The sequence below is a fragment of the Pyrus communis genome, chromosome 15 (genome assembly GCF_041283825.1).
Source record: "Pyrus communis isolate YQ-2024b chromosome 15, ASM4128382v1, whole genome shotgun sequence".
Classification (NCBI taxonomy): domain Eukaryota; kingdom Viridiplantae; phylum Streptophyta; class Magnoliopsida; order Rosales; family Rosaceae; genus Pyrus; species Pyrus communis.
In genome coordinates, this window is record NC_142579.1 from 31,741,170 (window position 1) to 31,755,742 (window position 14,573).

At 37.7% G+C, this 14,573-nt stretch overlaps 2 protein-coding genes across 2 annotated transcripts; one reads left to right on the forward strand and one right to left on the reverse strand.

Moving 5' to 3' along the window:
• Positions 1-3,142: 3,142 nt before the first annotated feature.
• OTP82 (Tetratricopeptide repeat (TPR)-like superfamily protein) lies at positions 3,143-5,462 on the reverse strand. Its single transcript, XM_068453777.2, has one exon. The coding sequence runs from the start codon at positions 5,401-5,403 to the stop codon at positions 3,193-3,195; it is 2,211 nt and encodes a 736-aa protein (XP_068309878.1). The 5' UTR covers positions 5,404-5,462; the 3' UTR covers positions 3,143-3,192.
• Positions 5,463-11,333: 5,871 nt separating this feature from the next.
• On the forward strand, positions 11,334-12,979 carry LOC137730470 (RNA-binding protein csdA-like). The gene is made up of 4 exons (XM_068469464.2): positions 11,334-11,451; positions 11,894-12,232; positions 12,475-12,545; positions 12,654-12,979. Exons 2-4 carry the CDS (start codon positions 11,907-11,909, stop codon positions 12,659-12,661), a joined length of 405 nt encoding a protein of 134 aa, XP_068325565.1. The 5' UTR covers positions 11,334-11,451; positions 11,894-11,906; the 3' UTR covers positions 12,662-12,979.
• Positions 12,980-14,573: the final 1,594 nt, after the last annotated feature.

The following is a 14,573-nucleotide window of genomic DNA, read 5'->3' on the forward strand; positions in this document are numbered from 1 at the left end:
TCCCACAAAAAGTCATATGTTATCTGCCTTTGAAACCTGGGTTGCAGCGATTGTATATGTCGACGTATATTGCCACCGACATGAGATGACATAAGGAAAAACGAGTAGATGACGATGTGATAAGGCATCTTGCAGATGGGGAGGCATGGAAAAATTCGATCGAACGTTCCCCGAGTTTGCTGCTAATCCCCAGAATGTTAGATTGGGACCTGCCAATGACGGATTCAATCCGTTCAGGGTTCTAAACCAACACCACGTCACTTGGCTGCTTTTCGTATTTCCATAAAATTTGCCGCTTTAGATATGCATGAAAAAAGAATATATGATGATGACTTTTTTGATAATTAAGGACCCTGGTAAGTCAATCAATGTTTACTTAAAGTCGTTGGTTGATGAGCTAAAGGATTTATGGATAAACAGTGTGCGCACATACGATAAGTGTACTGGGAATATGGTCACTTTGCGGGTAGCAATTATGTGGATTGTGAACAATTTTTCCACATATGCAATGGTTTTTCGGTGGAGCACTAGGGTTATATGGCATGCCCTGTATGCAAGGATGATGTAACATCTGGTTTACACGCTGGAAAAGTTTGTTACCTTGGTTATCGGCAAGGTCTAAAATATCGATGATATCGGAAATATCGGTAGTCCAAAAACACGGAAATTTTGATGAAAATATTGGGATATTATCAATATCGATAAAAATTGAATAAAAACCACGGAAATTGTAAGAAAAACTTGGAAATTTTTATTGAAACTTTGCAGGATGTTTATTTAGTCAATTATCTATTAGTTTATCACAAAAAATTGGAAGGAAATGCATTGCATGATGGATTTAACTGATTTAAGTTGATTATATAGCAAGTTGGCAAACATTGTGAGTATAGAAAATATGTAGTGTTTAATGAAAGAAATTTATACTAGATAAGAAATTTATCCAAGTAATTAATGAAAGAAATTTATTCGAGCTGGCAAACATAAGTGATATGGTGGTCAAGGTGTTGAAGGAGTAAAATGGGAAGGGTTCAAATCCCCTTTAGCTTGCAAGTCTTGTAGACATCTTAACGACCATATAAATATCATAGGCTGAATATGTAATTATAAACACATATGTAGCGAGTTGGATAAGGCCCAGGTGCGTGGTTGACAAAGGGAGGGGTTCAAATCCCTCTATGCGCAAGATTGAGACTTTTCAGCATTTTTCAAGTATTTTTGGGTTTCATCTCGCGATCGCGATATATTGCCCAAATATATGCATTAAAATGCTGAAAATATCGTCTCCGATAATATTGATATATTGACGATAATTAAGTGGATAAGTGTGAAAACATCGCTTAACCGTTTGGATTTTGCTTCATTTAGGAAAACAATGAGTAGGACCAGACCTTCTACACATATGAACTAGACGCACAAGTCTACGTTTTTTGAGCTTCCGTATTGGTCGAAACTAAAATTGAGACACAACCTCGACGTTATGCATGTTGAGAAAAATGTATTTGACACATTGGCGGACACCATTCTAGATATCGAGGGCAAGACAAAGGAGACGATCAAAGTTCGTCTTGATTTGGAACGAACGAGAATAAATAGGGTTTATGCAACGGGGATAAGCTATAAGGGATCCCTAGAATGTTGGATTGGGACTTGCCACTGACGGATTTCATCACGACGAAGTTTTCATTGCTTTGACGTTTGTGCAACGGGGATAAGCTTTGTGCGACCAATTTGTGTTCGTCGCGTTAAACATTAAATGTAATAGTGTATATATCTCATTTTGTTTATTTTTCTCATTACGTGACTAAGTTACGTTACAAAAGAGGTTGACACAATATAATACAACTAGTATTAGCTAAGATACTTTCCCTTTTGACCAACTTGATTTATATGCATTTTCTTAATTAATAATTGGTTATAAGTTATATTATATATATAGTTAAGCATCATGAGATTTGGGATTCCTATGAATTGTTAGTTAAACTCTTACCATGAGCCTCTGAAAAAAGCATTTGTTGGAGACTGAATCTGCTATGCTAATTATGTGATTAAGATTTCTTTTTTATTGCCATCTTGCTCTTGCTGCCATATATTGCACACCAAGCACTGTTTTACTGGGGGACCACAGAGATAGTAATATATTCCAATATTTTTATGTATTTGTAATTATTTTGTTTTTTATTTTCAAGTAATTTGTCTTAAGAAATTCTTCTAGGAGTGTAATTCTTTTATTTTCTTAATTGACAGCCATTGTTGCTACCATCGCCTATGCCATTCCAACTGTAAGTTTTTGGATATCATTTATACAAAAAATTAATAATTATCAAGAAAATTGGACAATCGTTGAACTGAATCTAAGGGCACCGAGTGCCCAAGCATATTACAACCGCTCGTAGAAACTACTTATATGGGATTTACATCTAATTTTCTATAATTATATATATGTCGCTGGTTAGTGTGAGGATGCTGCCTTGGGCAAGAGCCAATCTCAATCCCACTGCTCAGGCCCTCATAATCTCCACAGGTTTTCTTTAATCCTTGCCCTAATTCCCCACCATAATCTCCTTCAAAAGCTATTAATTTCTGCCTTACTTATCATTAATTAGTTTATGTGTGTGTGTGTGTGTGTGTGTGTGTGTGTGTATTGAATGCAAATATTTTTAACTTGATGGCAGTGGCTGGAATGGCATACTTCATCGTGGCGGAGAAGACTGTTTTGGCAACTGCAAGAAGGAACTCATTCAATCAAGTGGCTTACCATGAAGCTTGAGTTCATCACTGATTAACTAGGGTTTAAGTTCTTGTTGTTGCAGGGTGTGTGAACCATTTATGAGGTTTGGCCTTGGCCAATTATAAAATCCTGAACAAAAGTTACAAAATATGAGGTAAGTTGTGATCAAAACAAGAAATTTTGTGAGATGAATTGTGGGTTATGATCAAAATAAATCAGATGATCAAACTTAACAAAATTGTGGATTGAAACAGAATTTAGATGGAATATTGTTAAAATGTTTGAAGTTTGGATGGTTGACTGCAACTTTTTTAGTCAGGGTGGTAAACGAATATAAGTTATAGAAAAAATTTAGGTGTCATTTGTGCAATTTTTTCTTAATTTAGTCACTAAGACTCTCAACTGCATAGAGGATTTAAAATGGGCCTTGGCCTAAAAGCATATACAATACGTACAAGTGGTTTTCACCAATTGTCATTACATGAACAAGAACCATCTCTAAAATGGTGGAAACGGTTCCCATCTCTTGCAATAATCTCCCTATTAAAGATCTTGGATATCAGCTTTGTTGCTGAATGGCAATTCCCGCAAACACGAAGATTCTTTACTATTCGAATCGTTGTGCCTGGCTTCGTGCTGATCAAACCGAAAGCAATGGCTAATTTCTCACTGTGATGACTCAAAGCCACTTCCTTCCACTCCTCACCCATGTCGTACAGCACCTCCGATGTATCCGGCACAAAACCCGCCTTATCCAAAAGCCTATCGATTTCTTCCAACATCTCGTAGATTTCTTTACTTAATGGGTGAGATTTGTCACTGACGAGAAACTCATGAACAACACTATTGACCTCAATAGACGTAGAGCCAGGAACTTTCTTGATTCCCAGGTCGTTCAGCCTCGTTCTTATTCTTGCCATATCATCCCACCTGCCAGCTCCTGCATAGATATTTGATAGCAGAACATAAGCCCCGGCATTTTCAGGCTCCAATTCGAACAGATGTTTGGCAATGGATTCACCCAGCTCCACGCGCCTGTGGAGTCTACAAGCTCCAAGCAGAGAACCCCACACAGCACCATCTGGCTTCATTTCCATGCTCTTCATTAGGGCCCCAGCTTCATCAAATAACCCGGCTCGCCCTAGAATATCTATCATGCATCCATAGTGATGCAGATCTGGTGAAATATGGTAATCCGTCGTCATGGAGCTGAAGTATTGGCGTCCAAGGTCCACAAGACCACCATGGTTACAAGCAGATAAAACTCCCACAAATGTGATAGCATCTGGGTTGAATCCTTCATCCTCCATTTTTGAGAAAAGCTCAAGGGCTGCATGTGCATCCCCGTGCATTGCTAAGCCGGATATCATTGCATTCCAAGAAGCCAAGCTTTTGGTTTCCATGCCATTAAAGACCTGTTTTGCTGCCTCGATGTTTCCGCATTTTGCATACATGTCAATCAGGCTCGTCCAGAGGCAAGTATTGGTAAACTTCTGGAAGTTCTTATCTATGTAGGCATGAATCCACTTGCCAAGATCAAGAGCTCCTAAATGAGCACAAGCTGGAAGAATGCCTAAGAATGTGACATCATTAGGCTCTGTATTTGATCGTAGCATCAACCGAAACAGCATCAAGGCTTCTTTGTAGTGGCTCTTATGTGTATAACCACCAATCATTACATTCCACGAAATTACATCCCTTTGCTGCAAACCATCAAATAAACCCCGAGCTATGTCCAATGCACCACACTTGGAGTACATATCAATAAGTGCACTGATGAGGCGAAGATTTGAACCAAGTCCATGATCCTCAATCCAAGACGCAACCCATTTGCCCAATTCGAGAGACCCTGACTGAGCACAAGCAGAAAGCACCGTAACCATAGTACTCTCATTGGGAGAGACATTTGCTTTCCGCATCTCCCCAAACAAAGCCAATGCCTCTTCAAATCGCTCCTCTTGAGCATAACCCGAAATCATGGCATTCCAAGACACCACATCTCTCACAGGTATTTCATCGAACAGAACACGAGCATCATCCATACAACCCCTCGAAACATAACCGCTGATCAACGCCGTAAACGAAACAGCATCTCTCAGAAGACTTTTATCAAACACCAGACGTGCACTATCCAATTCACCATTTTGTGCATACATATTGATAAGAGAAGTGTGCACAAAGGCATCAGACTCCAGTCCAAGCTTCACAACATGTCCATGAACCTGTTTCCCTTCGTGGGTCGCCGCGGTTTTTGCACAAGACTTCAAAAGAAAAGGGAAAGTATAAGAATTCGGCTCCACTCCCGAAAGGATCATCCGGACATAGAATTCCACGGCCTCTATGGGCCTAGAGCTCAAGGAATGACCTCGAATGATCGTGTTCCAAACAATCGGATTAGGGTTCTCGATGGATTCGAATACCGAGAGAGCGTAAGAGAGATCCCCGAAGGGCGAAACGGCGCAAAACTCGACGACCTTGCTGAGGGCAAAGTGGGTGTTGTGGAGGCCGGTTTTGATGATGTGGGTGTGGACTTGTTTGAGATTTTGGATGCTTTTGCATTTGGAGAGAAGGGTGAGAGATGGATGGGTTTGGAGGAGTTTGTACGGTGGGTCAGCGGCGGGGAGGACATGAAAATTGCAGGGTAGAATGGGTAACGATGAAGAGGAAAACACCATGATTGAGTAACTTGAATTTTGGTACACTGTGGAAAACGTAGGGATAAGGGAGTATGGTAGGTACAATTTGAAATACAGTTTAGTGGGTTAGTTAGGATTACCCGCCAAAATTAATTACATTGACCCTTTTTAATAATATTGACTGATCTTGGTTTTTTTTTTTTTTTTTTTTTTTCCTTCCCAATATTTTATGTAAAAAAAATTCTTTTCGCATATTTTCGATTAAATTTGATTATTCTATTTAAGATGATTTAGATGTTTAGTGGTGTCAAAATTATGGACTGTTTTTACAGTTACAACTTACGAGAGTAGTTGCTTTCTTATTAAATTTATAGATTATGCATCTTGCCCATTTTTGTGACCAAACAAAAGAAGGATAAGATCAGCCGGTTCTTAGATTTTTTTTTTTTGGTTTTTTTTGTTTTTTGGTTTTGATTTAGGTTATGGTTCAAGCTACTTCTGTACAAAAATATACAAGGGTAAGTTATGTGCGTGTGCACGTAATTTATTCTGGATTGTTGACGGAGGTTGAGCTCAACATCAATTTCACATTTAAATATATAATGAGAAATAAGTCTCATGTGACTGACGACAGCATGAGAGTCATTGTTTTATTATTGTGACGAAGGCAGGAAATAAGTATCTTCGAGATAGTGCGCCACCCCTAGGGTCACATCCAACTTGGTAGGCATGGCAATGCGAACTCCAATTCATGCAGTATATTATCTTCAAGCATTTTCCTAACATTGCCAGGAATATGGAGATCCAGTTTAGTATATTCACATGCTCAAATATGGGATTAGTGGTTCTTATATATTCTTAGGTTTCATGAACTTAACCTAGAAATCTACGAAAGAAAAACCATCAAATAACCCTATTCGTGTCACTCAATAATAAGGTCTGATGATATTCTTCTTCACTTGGAAGTGAAAGGTCTTAGGTTCGAATATCGTGGATGGTGAATTCGATACCAAATTAGGCAGCCCATTGTGTGGTTTTACCAAACTCCCTTTCTCCTTAATGTAAAAATATCAATGTACTAAAAAAAAAAATCCAATTCGTTACTCACACGTTTTGTTTCCATAATTGACCTTGCAAAAGATAGGATTCATATGAATTACGAGCAATTTAATTAGGTTTCTAAAATCTGAATAAAATCCACCAAAGGCTAAAGGATAGGATAGCAAGGATAGAGCTAGCTTTTAAGAATTGATGTGTTCTCTATTTCACACAGCTAGTCATTCCTCATTAGTCATTACTCATTAGTGATTAGTAGTGTTCAAACTTTTTCAATCTAATTAAGACGTTTTTACGCGATCAGTTATGGTGATTAGGGTTATTGAGTGCTGTCTAGATCTGAAAAATATCAATCCATACAGGTGAGAATATTCAAATATTCCAAAGGCACGGCTATTTTTTTGCTGGTGATGCATGTCGATGGGAATTGGGGATCCGATATGCAGTTGTAGATTCTCCAAAAGTGTGTATAATTGAGGGGAAAGATGGCCTCATCCTTCCTTTCCCCTTCCTTTTAAAAATAGTCGCACATATTTGAGGGAATAAAGATTGAAAGGCCACTGTCCAAGGTTTTTTTATTTTAATTCACGTGGAATTTCATCATGTCTGGTGACCGAAAATGTGGTTATCGATTAGGATTCTCCCTTATCCAATCATAGGTCAACACGCAAGCATCTTTTTGCCACCTCGGATTGCATGGGACGTGTATTACGTTGACATGTCAGCAAATGCGGACACCGGCCCTGTGCTGCTATGAGAAAATTTTGTGGTATTTGGATCCCACATGTTATAATAAAAGTTTTTTATCGGTATTATTGGTACGTCCTACGTCAAAAATATATTAATAAAGAATAAAGGTTTTTTGTCCAAAGTAGTTCTTGTGATTGGCATAATTTCTCAATTCAGTTTCTGATATTTAAAATCGATAAAAGTGGTTTATGAGATTGTCCACCGACAATCATTTTGGTCATTCTATGAGATCGAAGTCTTCGTTAAATTAAGGGTATTTTTTTCAAATCAACCTCTCTCCTTGAACTGATGATTTCTTCAATTTAACGAAAATTTTCCACAGATGACCAAAATGATTGGTGTTGGACAATCTTAGGGATCACTTTTATCCATTTAAAATCTCAGGAATCAAACTGAAGAGTTATGATAATCTCAATGACTATTTTGGCTAAAAAGCCAAAAATAAATTCCTGTGTTAAATTTTGAATGAGGTAATAATCAATATGAAACCAATTCACCATATTTTGAGTAGGCCAAAAAATTGCTCCCATGTCCCAACTATGAATCACTTGGATTGGTCAGAGAGGACATGCAAATTATCTGATGCGTAAGTTTTCATGTGCATGAATCATTTACTTTAGAAATATTCTTGTTCTGGATGAGGTTTATGATGCAGTTGCTAAAACCCTAGATATACTATTTCTTCCTTTTTGATCATGCTAAACCCACGTGGGAGGTGGGTCGCTGACCCAAGTTGACCTTTGGAAAAATGGGTTGGCTGATCAGAGAGTCTAATCAAATATTGGCTGCTTGAGAATATGATCCAAAATCAACTATATATTAAGGTGTATAAAAATGGAACTAGAGTGCATGCCTTGAGTAATCAGTTTGATTCTATTCATGCATTCTTCCCATGCATGAACTTTGAAAAGAAAATATTATAATAATCCATAAAATATTATAATACCAAGCTAATAGACATGTAAACTTAAACTAATATAACATAAAAAATGCACTATTGATTGGATTTAGAAAAAATGAAAAATCAGGTCGTTGCATTCTCAAATTTTCGTAAATATTTTATGCCATACCCCAAATTTCCCAAATTGGTGTTCCCACTTGTAAAAGGATACTGTTGGAGATTTGGAGTTTTAAAAAGAAAACCCCTTAAACTTTGTTCATTGGATTTGCAGCAGCATGCATGCCTGAAACCCTAAAATGTTATGGTGCAGTTGAGCTACAGTCTCCCCAGACAAGAAAAGCCTTGTGTTGAAGCCACTTTTGTGATATAGCAGGTTTGGTTCTCCAGCTCATTCTGCATAAACGGTGTCGTCCGCCGCGATGCTTATTCCAATTTCTGAAAGAATTCCTTTTTTAACAAAAAGAAACGCGGAATTTGGTGGTAGCCGACCTGTAAGATTTTCTTGTCACACCCCTCTCTGCTTTCTTGGAGATTGATTTTCAAACACGTGGCCGACATTCAACTGTTAGAGGATCCAAAGTCACCTCATAATTGAGTTTAGATATTCCCAAGCAAATCAATAATTTAACTTAATTTCACATGCGTGTGTGTATATATATCCATACATCCCATTTCACTTCTCACACTCTGTGATAATTTTTGTCCGTTGATCTTCTTCAATTCATCTTATCCAAAGGTCGAAAATTAAAAAGGTGTGTGAGAAATAAAATGAGATGTGTGGATATCACACCCCTATATATAATGCATGTAGAAATTTGAAGAATTTGACTATACATTATATATTTATATTTCTTATAATGTGTGAAGAAAGTTTAGGTTTCACTATAAAACTAATTGATATAAGCTCATGCAAGGTCTCTTCTCATCAGTGTATCATCTCAACACGCTCCCGATAGAAAATTGGGGTTTCACTGAATAACCAATTGGCGATATATGAAACAGCCCAATTTACTTATAAGCCCCATGCCAGCTCACTCATTCCATTAATGTGAGATTCATTCTTAACACCCTGCCTCAAGCGTGATGAATTTTCAAGTTTAACACATGAACAACACAAACAAGGTGATGTGGAGCACATGTAGCAATTGAACTTCACATGCTGGACAACCTGTTCTAATACCAATGGTGGAACCTCCACTTTCTTCATGGTATAGAGCAAGTTGACCCATGTGTGAAGCCCAACAGCTACACATACTCCATGTCACCCCGTTATGTTGTCCACATGTTAGGCTTGAAAATTCGCCACATGTGAGGAGGAGTAGGAGAATGTGAGGACAAAGTCCCACATTGGTGAGGGACTAAGCTATGGAAGTGCTTATAAAAGGTTGGGCTACTCCCCCATATTGCCAATTGGTTTTATGGTAAAACCTCAATTGTCTTCACTCCCTCACGTGTGCGAATTTTCAAGCCAAATACATGAACAACACAACCGGTGTGACATAGAGCTCGTGTAACTATTGGACTTCACAAATGGGACAACCTGTTTTGATACTATGAAGGAAGTTGAGATTCCACCATAAAATAATTGGCAGTATGAGAAGTAACCCAACTTATTTATAATTCATGCAAGATCCCTTCTCTCATCAATGTGAGATTCATCTCAACAATATGAACAAGTTTCACACGAGTCTTAGAATATTTTTTAGGACTCAAGGTGCACTCGTCATTCTACTCTGAAGAATTAATAGTTGCCTAATTCAATTTTTTTTTCTAGTTTATTTTGTTTTTAAATATTCATTTCAGTCCCGACCAATATGAAACAATTGAAATGAATTGGATTTTACTATTAAAAATCCAATTCACATGCATAAAGATTAACACTAACATATATAGTTAAAGTTATTTAAACAAATGTGGACATCAAGTAATCTTCGAATGGCATTTCAATTATTGCCAAAAGGCGAAAGGGAATCGAGAGAGAAGGTAAGAAGAATTTTGCAATAGATGTGTATTTGGAGGAATTGATTCCAAGTGAAAATGTTTTAGCAGCATGGAAACAGTTGTGTGCCTATAAACTTCCATCTGGGGAAGGTGTATTTGCCAGATTGGATGAGAATTGGCCCTCTTGGCGTGTGACGTATGTGTGCATGTAAACTTCCATCTCAGCTTTCCATGTGAAGAGAGATTTTTTAGTGTGACCGTCACACGAGATGGTACACCACGTGTTCCTATATAAATAATGGGTTATGTGTGTTAAAAGGTTAATAACTTAAAAATTAAAATTCTTCACCTCTTGCATAAAAACACATGGTGTACCATCCGTGTTCCCATCACAACTAAAAATTTGTCACATGTGAAAACCAATGTGAATATTATAACATATATATAGGAAACGAAGATTTACAAAACCATGCATGTTTTTAATCCAGAGTAATGTTACGGACACTAAATTTATTCACCAAATCAAGTTTGTAATAGTTAATCTGTGCCACATAATAATTTATGATAAATCCACATAAGCAATTGTAATATACGTAATAGAAAGAAAAAAATAATGCTTAGATACACCGCATTATTCATGCATTCAATTACAATTAACGACTATTCATCATACACATGTTGTGATAGAAACCGTTCATCTTCCTCCACACAAAGATCATGTACCCAGAAAATGAATCGTAGTAGAAATGATTTAGGCACAATTTCACAATTTATTGTGATTAATATACATGACTGACTAAACAATGTCAAACCCTTTAGATATCAGAAGAAAATTATATTCCTGGGGCCTCCTTCAAACTTTCAACTTCAGGTAGGAGCCTCCCCTCATAACACCTACATATCTAGATGTTGTGGATATACTGAGGACATGGAGAATAAATGTTGCATGGAATAATGTAAAGATGGGGCAGGGAAGGGGGTCACTTCCCTAGTAGAATTTTGTTGGGAAAACTATGTGTGCCTGCACTCATCAACTAGCCAGGTTTTTCTCAACCTTTAGAAACCCACTTGCCACCCTTTAATTCTAACTCCCAGCAGCAGAAGTAACCATCCAACATTTATATGAAAAAACAATCTTAAGGAATCCCAATCCCATGCATATTATTGAGGGAAAAAGAAGCAAGCAAACCCATTTGAAGAAAGCTGGTAGAGAATAAAATAGGAACATCCATGGCCCCCGCTCCACGGACTCACAGTCCACGTAGGAAGCCTAGCTTGAACAACTACTATATAAGCCTCCTTGCCCATTCAAAACAAGATCACCAAACTCATTTGACAAATTAAGTTCTTCTTTTAGTGTTCTACGCTAAGCTATCACAAGCCAAGCACAGCTAGTACAGTTTTCAGTTCATTTATTCCGAGCTTCTACGTACCTTCAGGTGAGCTTGCTCTTCCTCCGGATTTGTGTTATGCAACTCACATCATTCCTTTCGTTTGAAACGTGTGTACACACAGTTCGCCTCTGTGCATGACATCCTGTCTTTAGGAAAGATAGGATTGGTGGAGGAACCTCAAGCTCGTATATGTAATTTATGAGATACATATAGTCCATCTTTTGCAAGACGTCCCGTCTTTAAGAAAGGGAAACCTCAAGCTCTTATTTGTTATAAAACATTGCAAGGGGGAGGATCCAGTAGACTATTAATTTCTTTACAAATGTACAATGCATTTTCTCTAACAGATTTCCATGGAAGGAAGCCTGCCTGCCTGCCTCTAATAAATTTCTAGAAGAACAAAATGAAGAATCTAGCTAAACTGTTGGTTTGTCACTAGTATTATATACATGCTAATTAGTTCTTATACTATTTATTAAATATGCAGGAGGGAATTAAGAATGAGCTGGGCAGGAGACTGGATGTGCGGTGCATGCCAGCACACGAACTTTAAAAAGCGCGATGAGTGTCAACGTTGCGGGTACCCCAAGTATGGCGGACCTGATCCATCAACATATGGATGCAACCGGACGGAGGTCTTGGCCGGGGACTGGTATTGCAACTGTGGAGCTCACAACTATGCCAGCAGACCCAATTGCTATAGGTGCAGCTCAATGAAAACTGACTATGGTGGTGCTGCCTATAGCATGGTATCTTCTTCAGGAGGCTATGGTTCCGATGCCAGCGCCCCACCTGGATGGAAACCCGGCGACTGGATGTGCAGTAGGTAATTAATTAGCCAACATACACTATCTAAAACCCTAAATTGCCTGCATTGTTTATATAAATATCACATTTAACTAAGAAATGTGTACTACTAGCTAGTACTTTTGAGGATGTGGAACATTTCTTTGCATCCTCACCTGTCCCCTAGTGTGTACCAAATTTATGGTGACATCTCAACTTCTTTTAGGACCGTCATTTATATTTAATTAGTTTGCTAATTTGAGTGTATCTTGAATGGATCAGAGTTGGATGTGGAGTGCACAATTACGCGAGCCGAATGGAATGCTTCAAATGCAAAACACCAAGGGATTATGGTAATAAGTTTGCATTAGTCTTCAAAATTATCGTTTGTATGTTAATTTATGTACACAAGTAAAAGTGGCTCAGCATCTAATTTACAAATGTTTATTACTTGGTTGCAGGTCTGTAACATGATCTACTTGATCAGGTGGTGCTGTTTAAGGAAATGGAGCATTTAAAGAATTAGACTCTTATGCACCCCGTCTCTTTTCGCATTTGCACACATCTGATCCCACCTCAAGTCGGGTCTTTTTTTTTTTTTCCGAACTTTTCGTTTTTAGAGATAAATAAGGTCAGGTTGATCCTGGTTGAAGGCATACTTTCAAAGGGATAGCCTTTCAACTGACAACTGTATTGATGGAGGGTTTTCTAGGTTTCTGTAGCAAAGTTGCTCTTCTATGGAGCACAGAAAATCCCTTCTTATAATGGAATTACCAAGTTTTCTGTATCAAGGCTGCAAAGATCAACGGAAACGTTGAAGTCTTAATTAGGGTTTCAACCCAAGGAAAAATATATTCAACAGACATTAGATTCAAGGAATCTCTTTGAGTTGATCACTTTAAATGACAAAAGGCCTTCTCTCACTGCAATAATGTATGAACCCTTTAAGCATCAAATATCCAGAGAAACAAATATTTATGCGGATAAGAACCAGATGCTCTGATTCAATAAAGCATAGACGCAATACAATATGGCAAGTTCAAAGTGAGTCAAATTCAACTTTTTTCGTTTGGAAATTTAAAAGCTTTTGCATTTCATTTGATAGCTAGCAACGCAAAGCACACAAATTTATAATCTCTCAAGGCCTCACCATCATGCGCAATAGCTAGAAAGACACTTGATTCCATCTTATGCATGCTTGCCCTCCCCTTGCTACTAAATTTGGATAAAAGTTTTCAACTTCCAACTTCATGAGCATGCATAGGTTCCCTTTCGTTATTGACTTTAAATTAGTGCTCAAGTTTAGGGGTATCCCATATCCTTCAGACATGCATTGTCATGTGTTTAATTTTTTACATGCATATAGAAGCGCGTGACTGTCTTGATATACTACGATATGACATCCCCATTGCAAAGAAGTTCCTCTCGCAGCTTTATGGTTATATGCTCCATTATTTGGCTTTTATAAAAGATTCTGGGTTTACTCCATCTAATCTATACCTTTATGTTCACATGCTTTACATATTACCGTTAGAGCAAATGGGTCCAGTGTTTGGTGAACTAGTTTCCTCAGCACATAACACAGACTTTAAATTTACTTTTAGTTTTCTTTTCCCCTTCCTGTTTTGGTATCATAGCCCAGGAAAAGGGTTCCAAGCGCTGAAGATCATATGATCAAAATTATACAGTCCAAGATTCTGAACTCATTATGTCTGGCTTCCTCCTCCATCTTTTCCTTTCCATAAATACAAGTCCAAATTAAATTATGAGCCCAAATAATTACATGTATTCTTGAAACGACATTATTGTTATTTGTTACTGTCAAACTTACATAAATAAAGCCTCATGCTTTGTCCAAATGGAGAATACTGCAGAAATCCTTCTTTGCGTTATCCAAATGAAGAATATTGAAATCCATCGCTATCATGTCTCACCATCCAAGACCGATGAGAACAATTGAGAGAACCCTTTTCGTAACATTGCATGAAACGGGTGATCAGTCATGTGCTTGCTGCAGACATGATGTAGTAATTACTAATTAGTAAATGTATACTAGCCAGAACAAACACGACAACAAACAAAGACAACATATCCAATTCATGCTTGAATGAAGATTTCAGCCATTGTTTCACCAAAAAATTAGAGCCATATTACAGTTGCATGTGCAAATAAAGTATAGGGAGAACCTGCTATGATTCATGCCACAAGATATCAAGCACAGCAAAAATAAACTGCTGTGATTCATGCCATCAGGGACAGCTGTTAAAACTTAATTGATTCGTTTAATCGATCATGGCATTGACATCTTATTTTATCAGCCACCTTTGGCCACCACATTGTTATAATATTGATCAACCATGATGTGATAGCCAAAGAAATAT

Excerpts from the sequence above, each read along its gene's own strand:
- OTP82 (XM_068453777.2), bottom strand. The coding sequence starts at position 5,403 with ATGGTGTTTTCCTCTTCATCGTTACCCATTCTACCCTGCAATTTTCAT.
- LOC137730470 (XM_068469464.2), top strand. The coding sequence starts at position 11,907 with ATGAGCTGGGCAGGAGACTGGATGTGCGGTGCATGCCAGCACACGAAC. Across the intron at positions 12,233-12,474 it reads GGCGACTGGATGTGCAGTAG|AGTTGGATGTGGAGTGCACA; the intron begins GTAATTAATTAG and ends TGAATGGATCAG.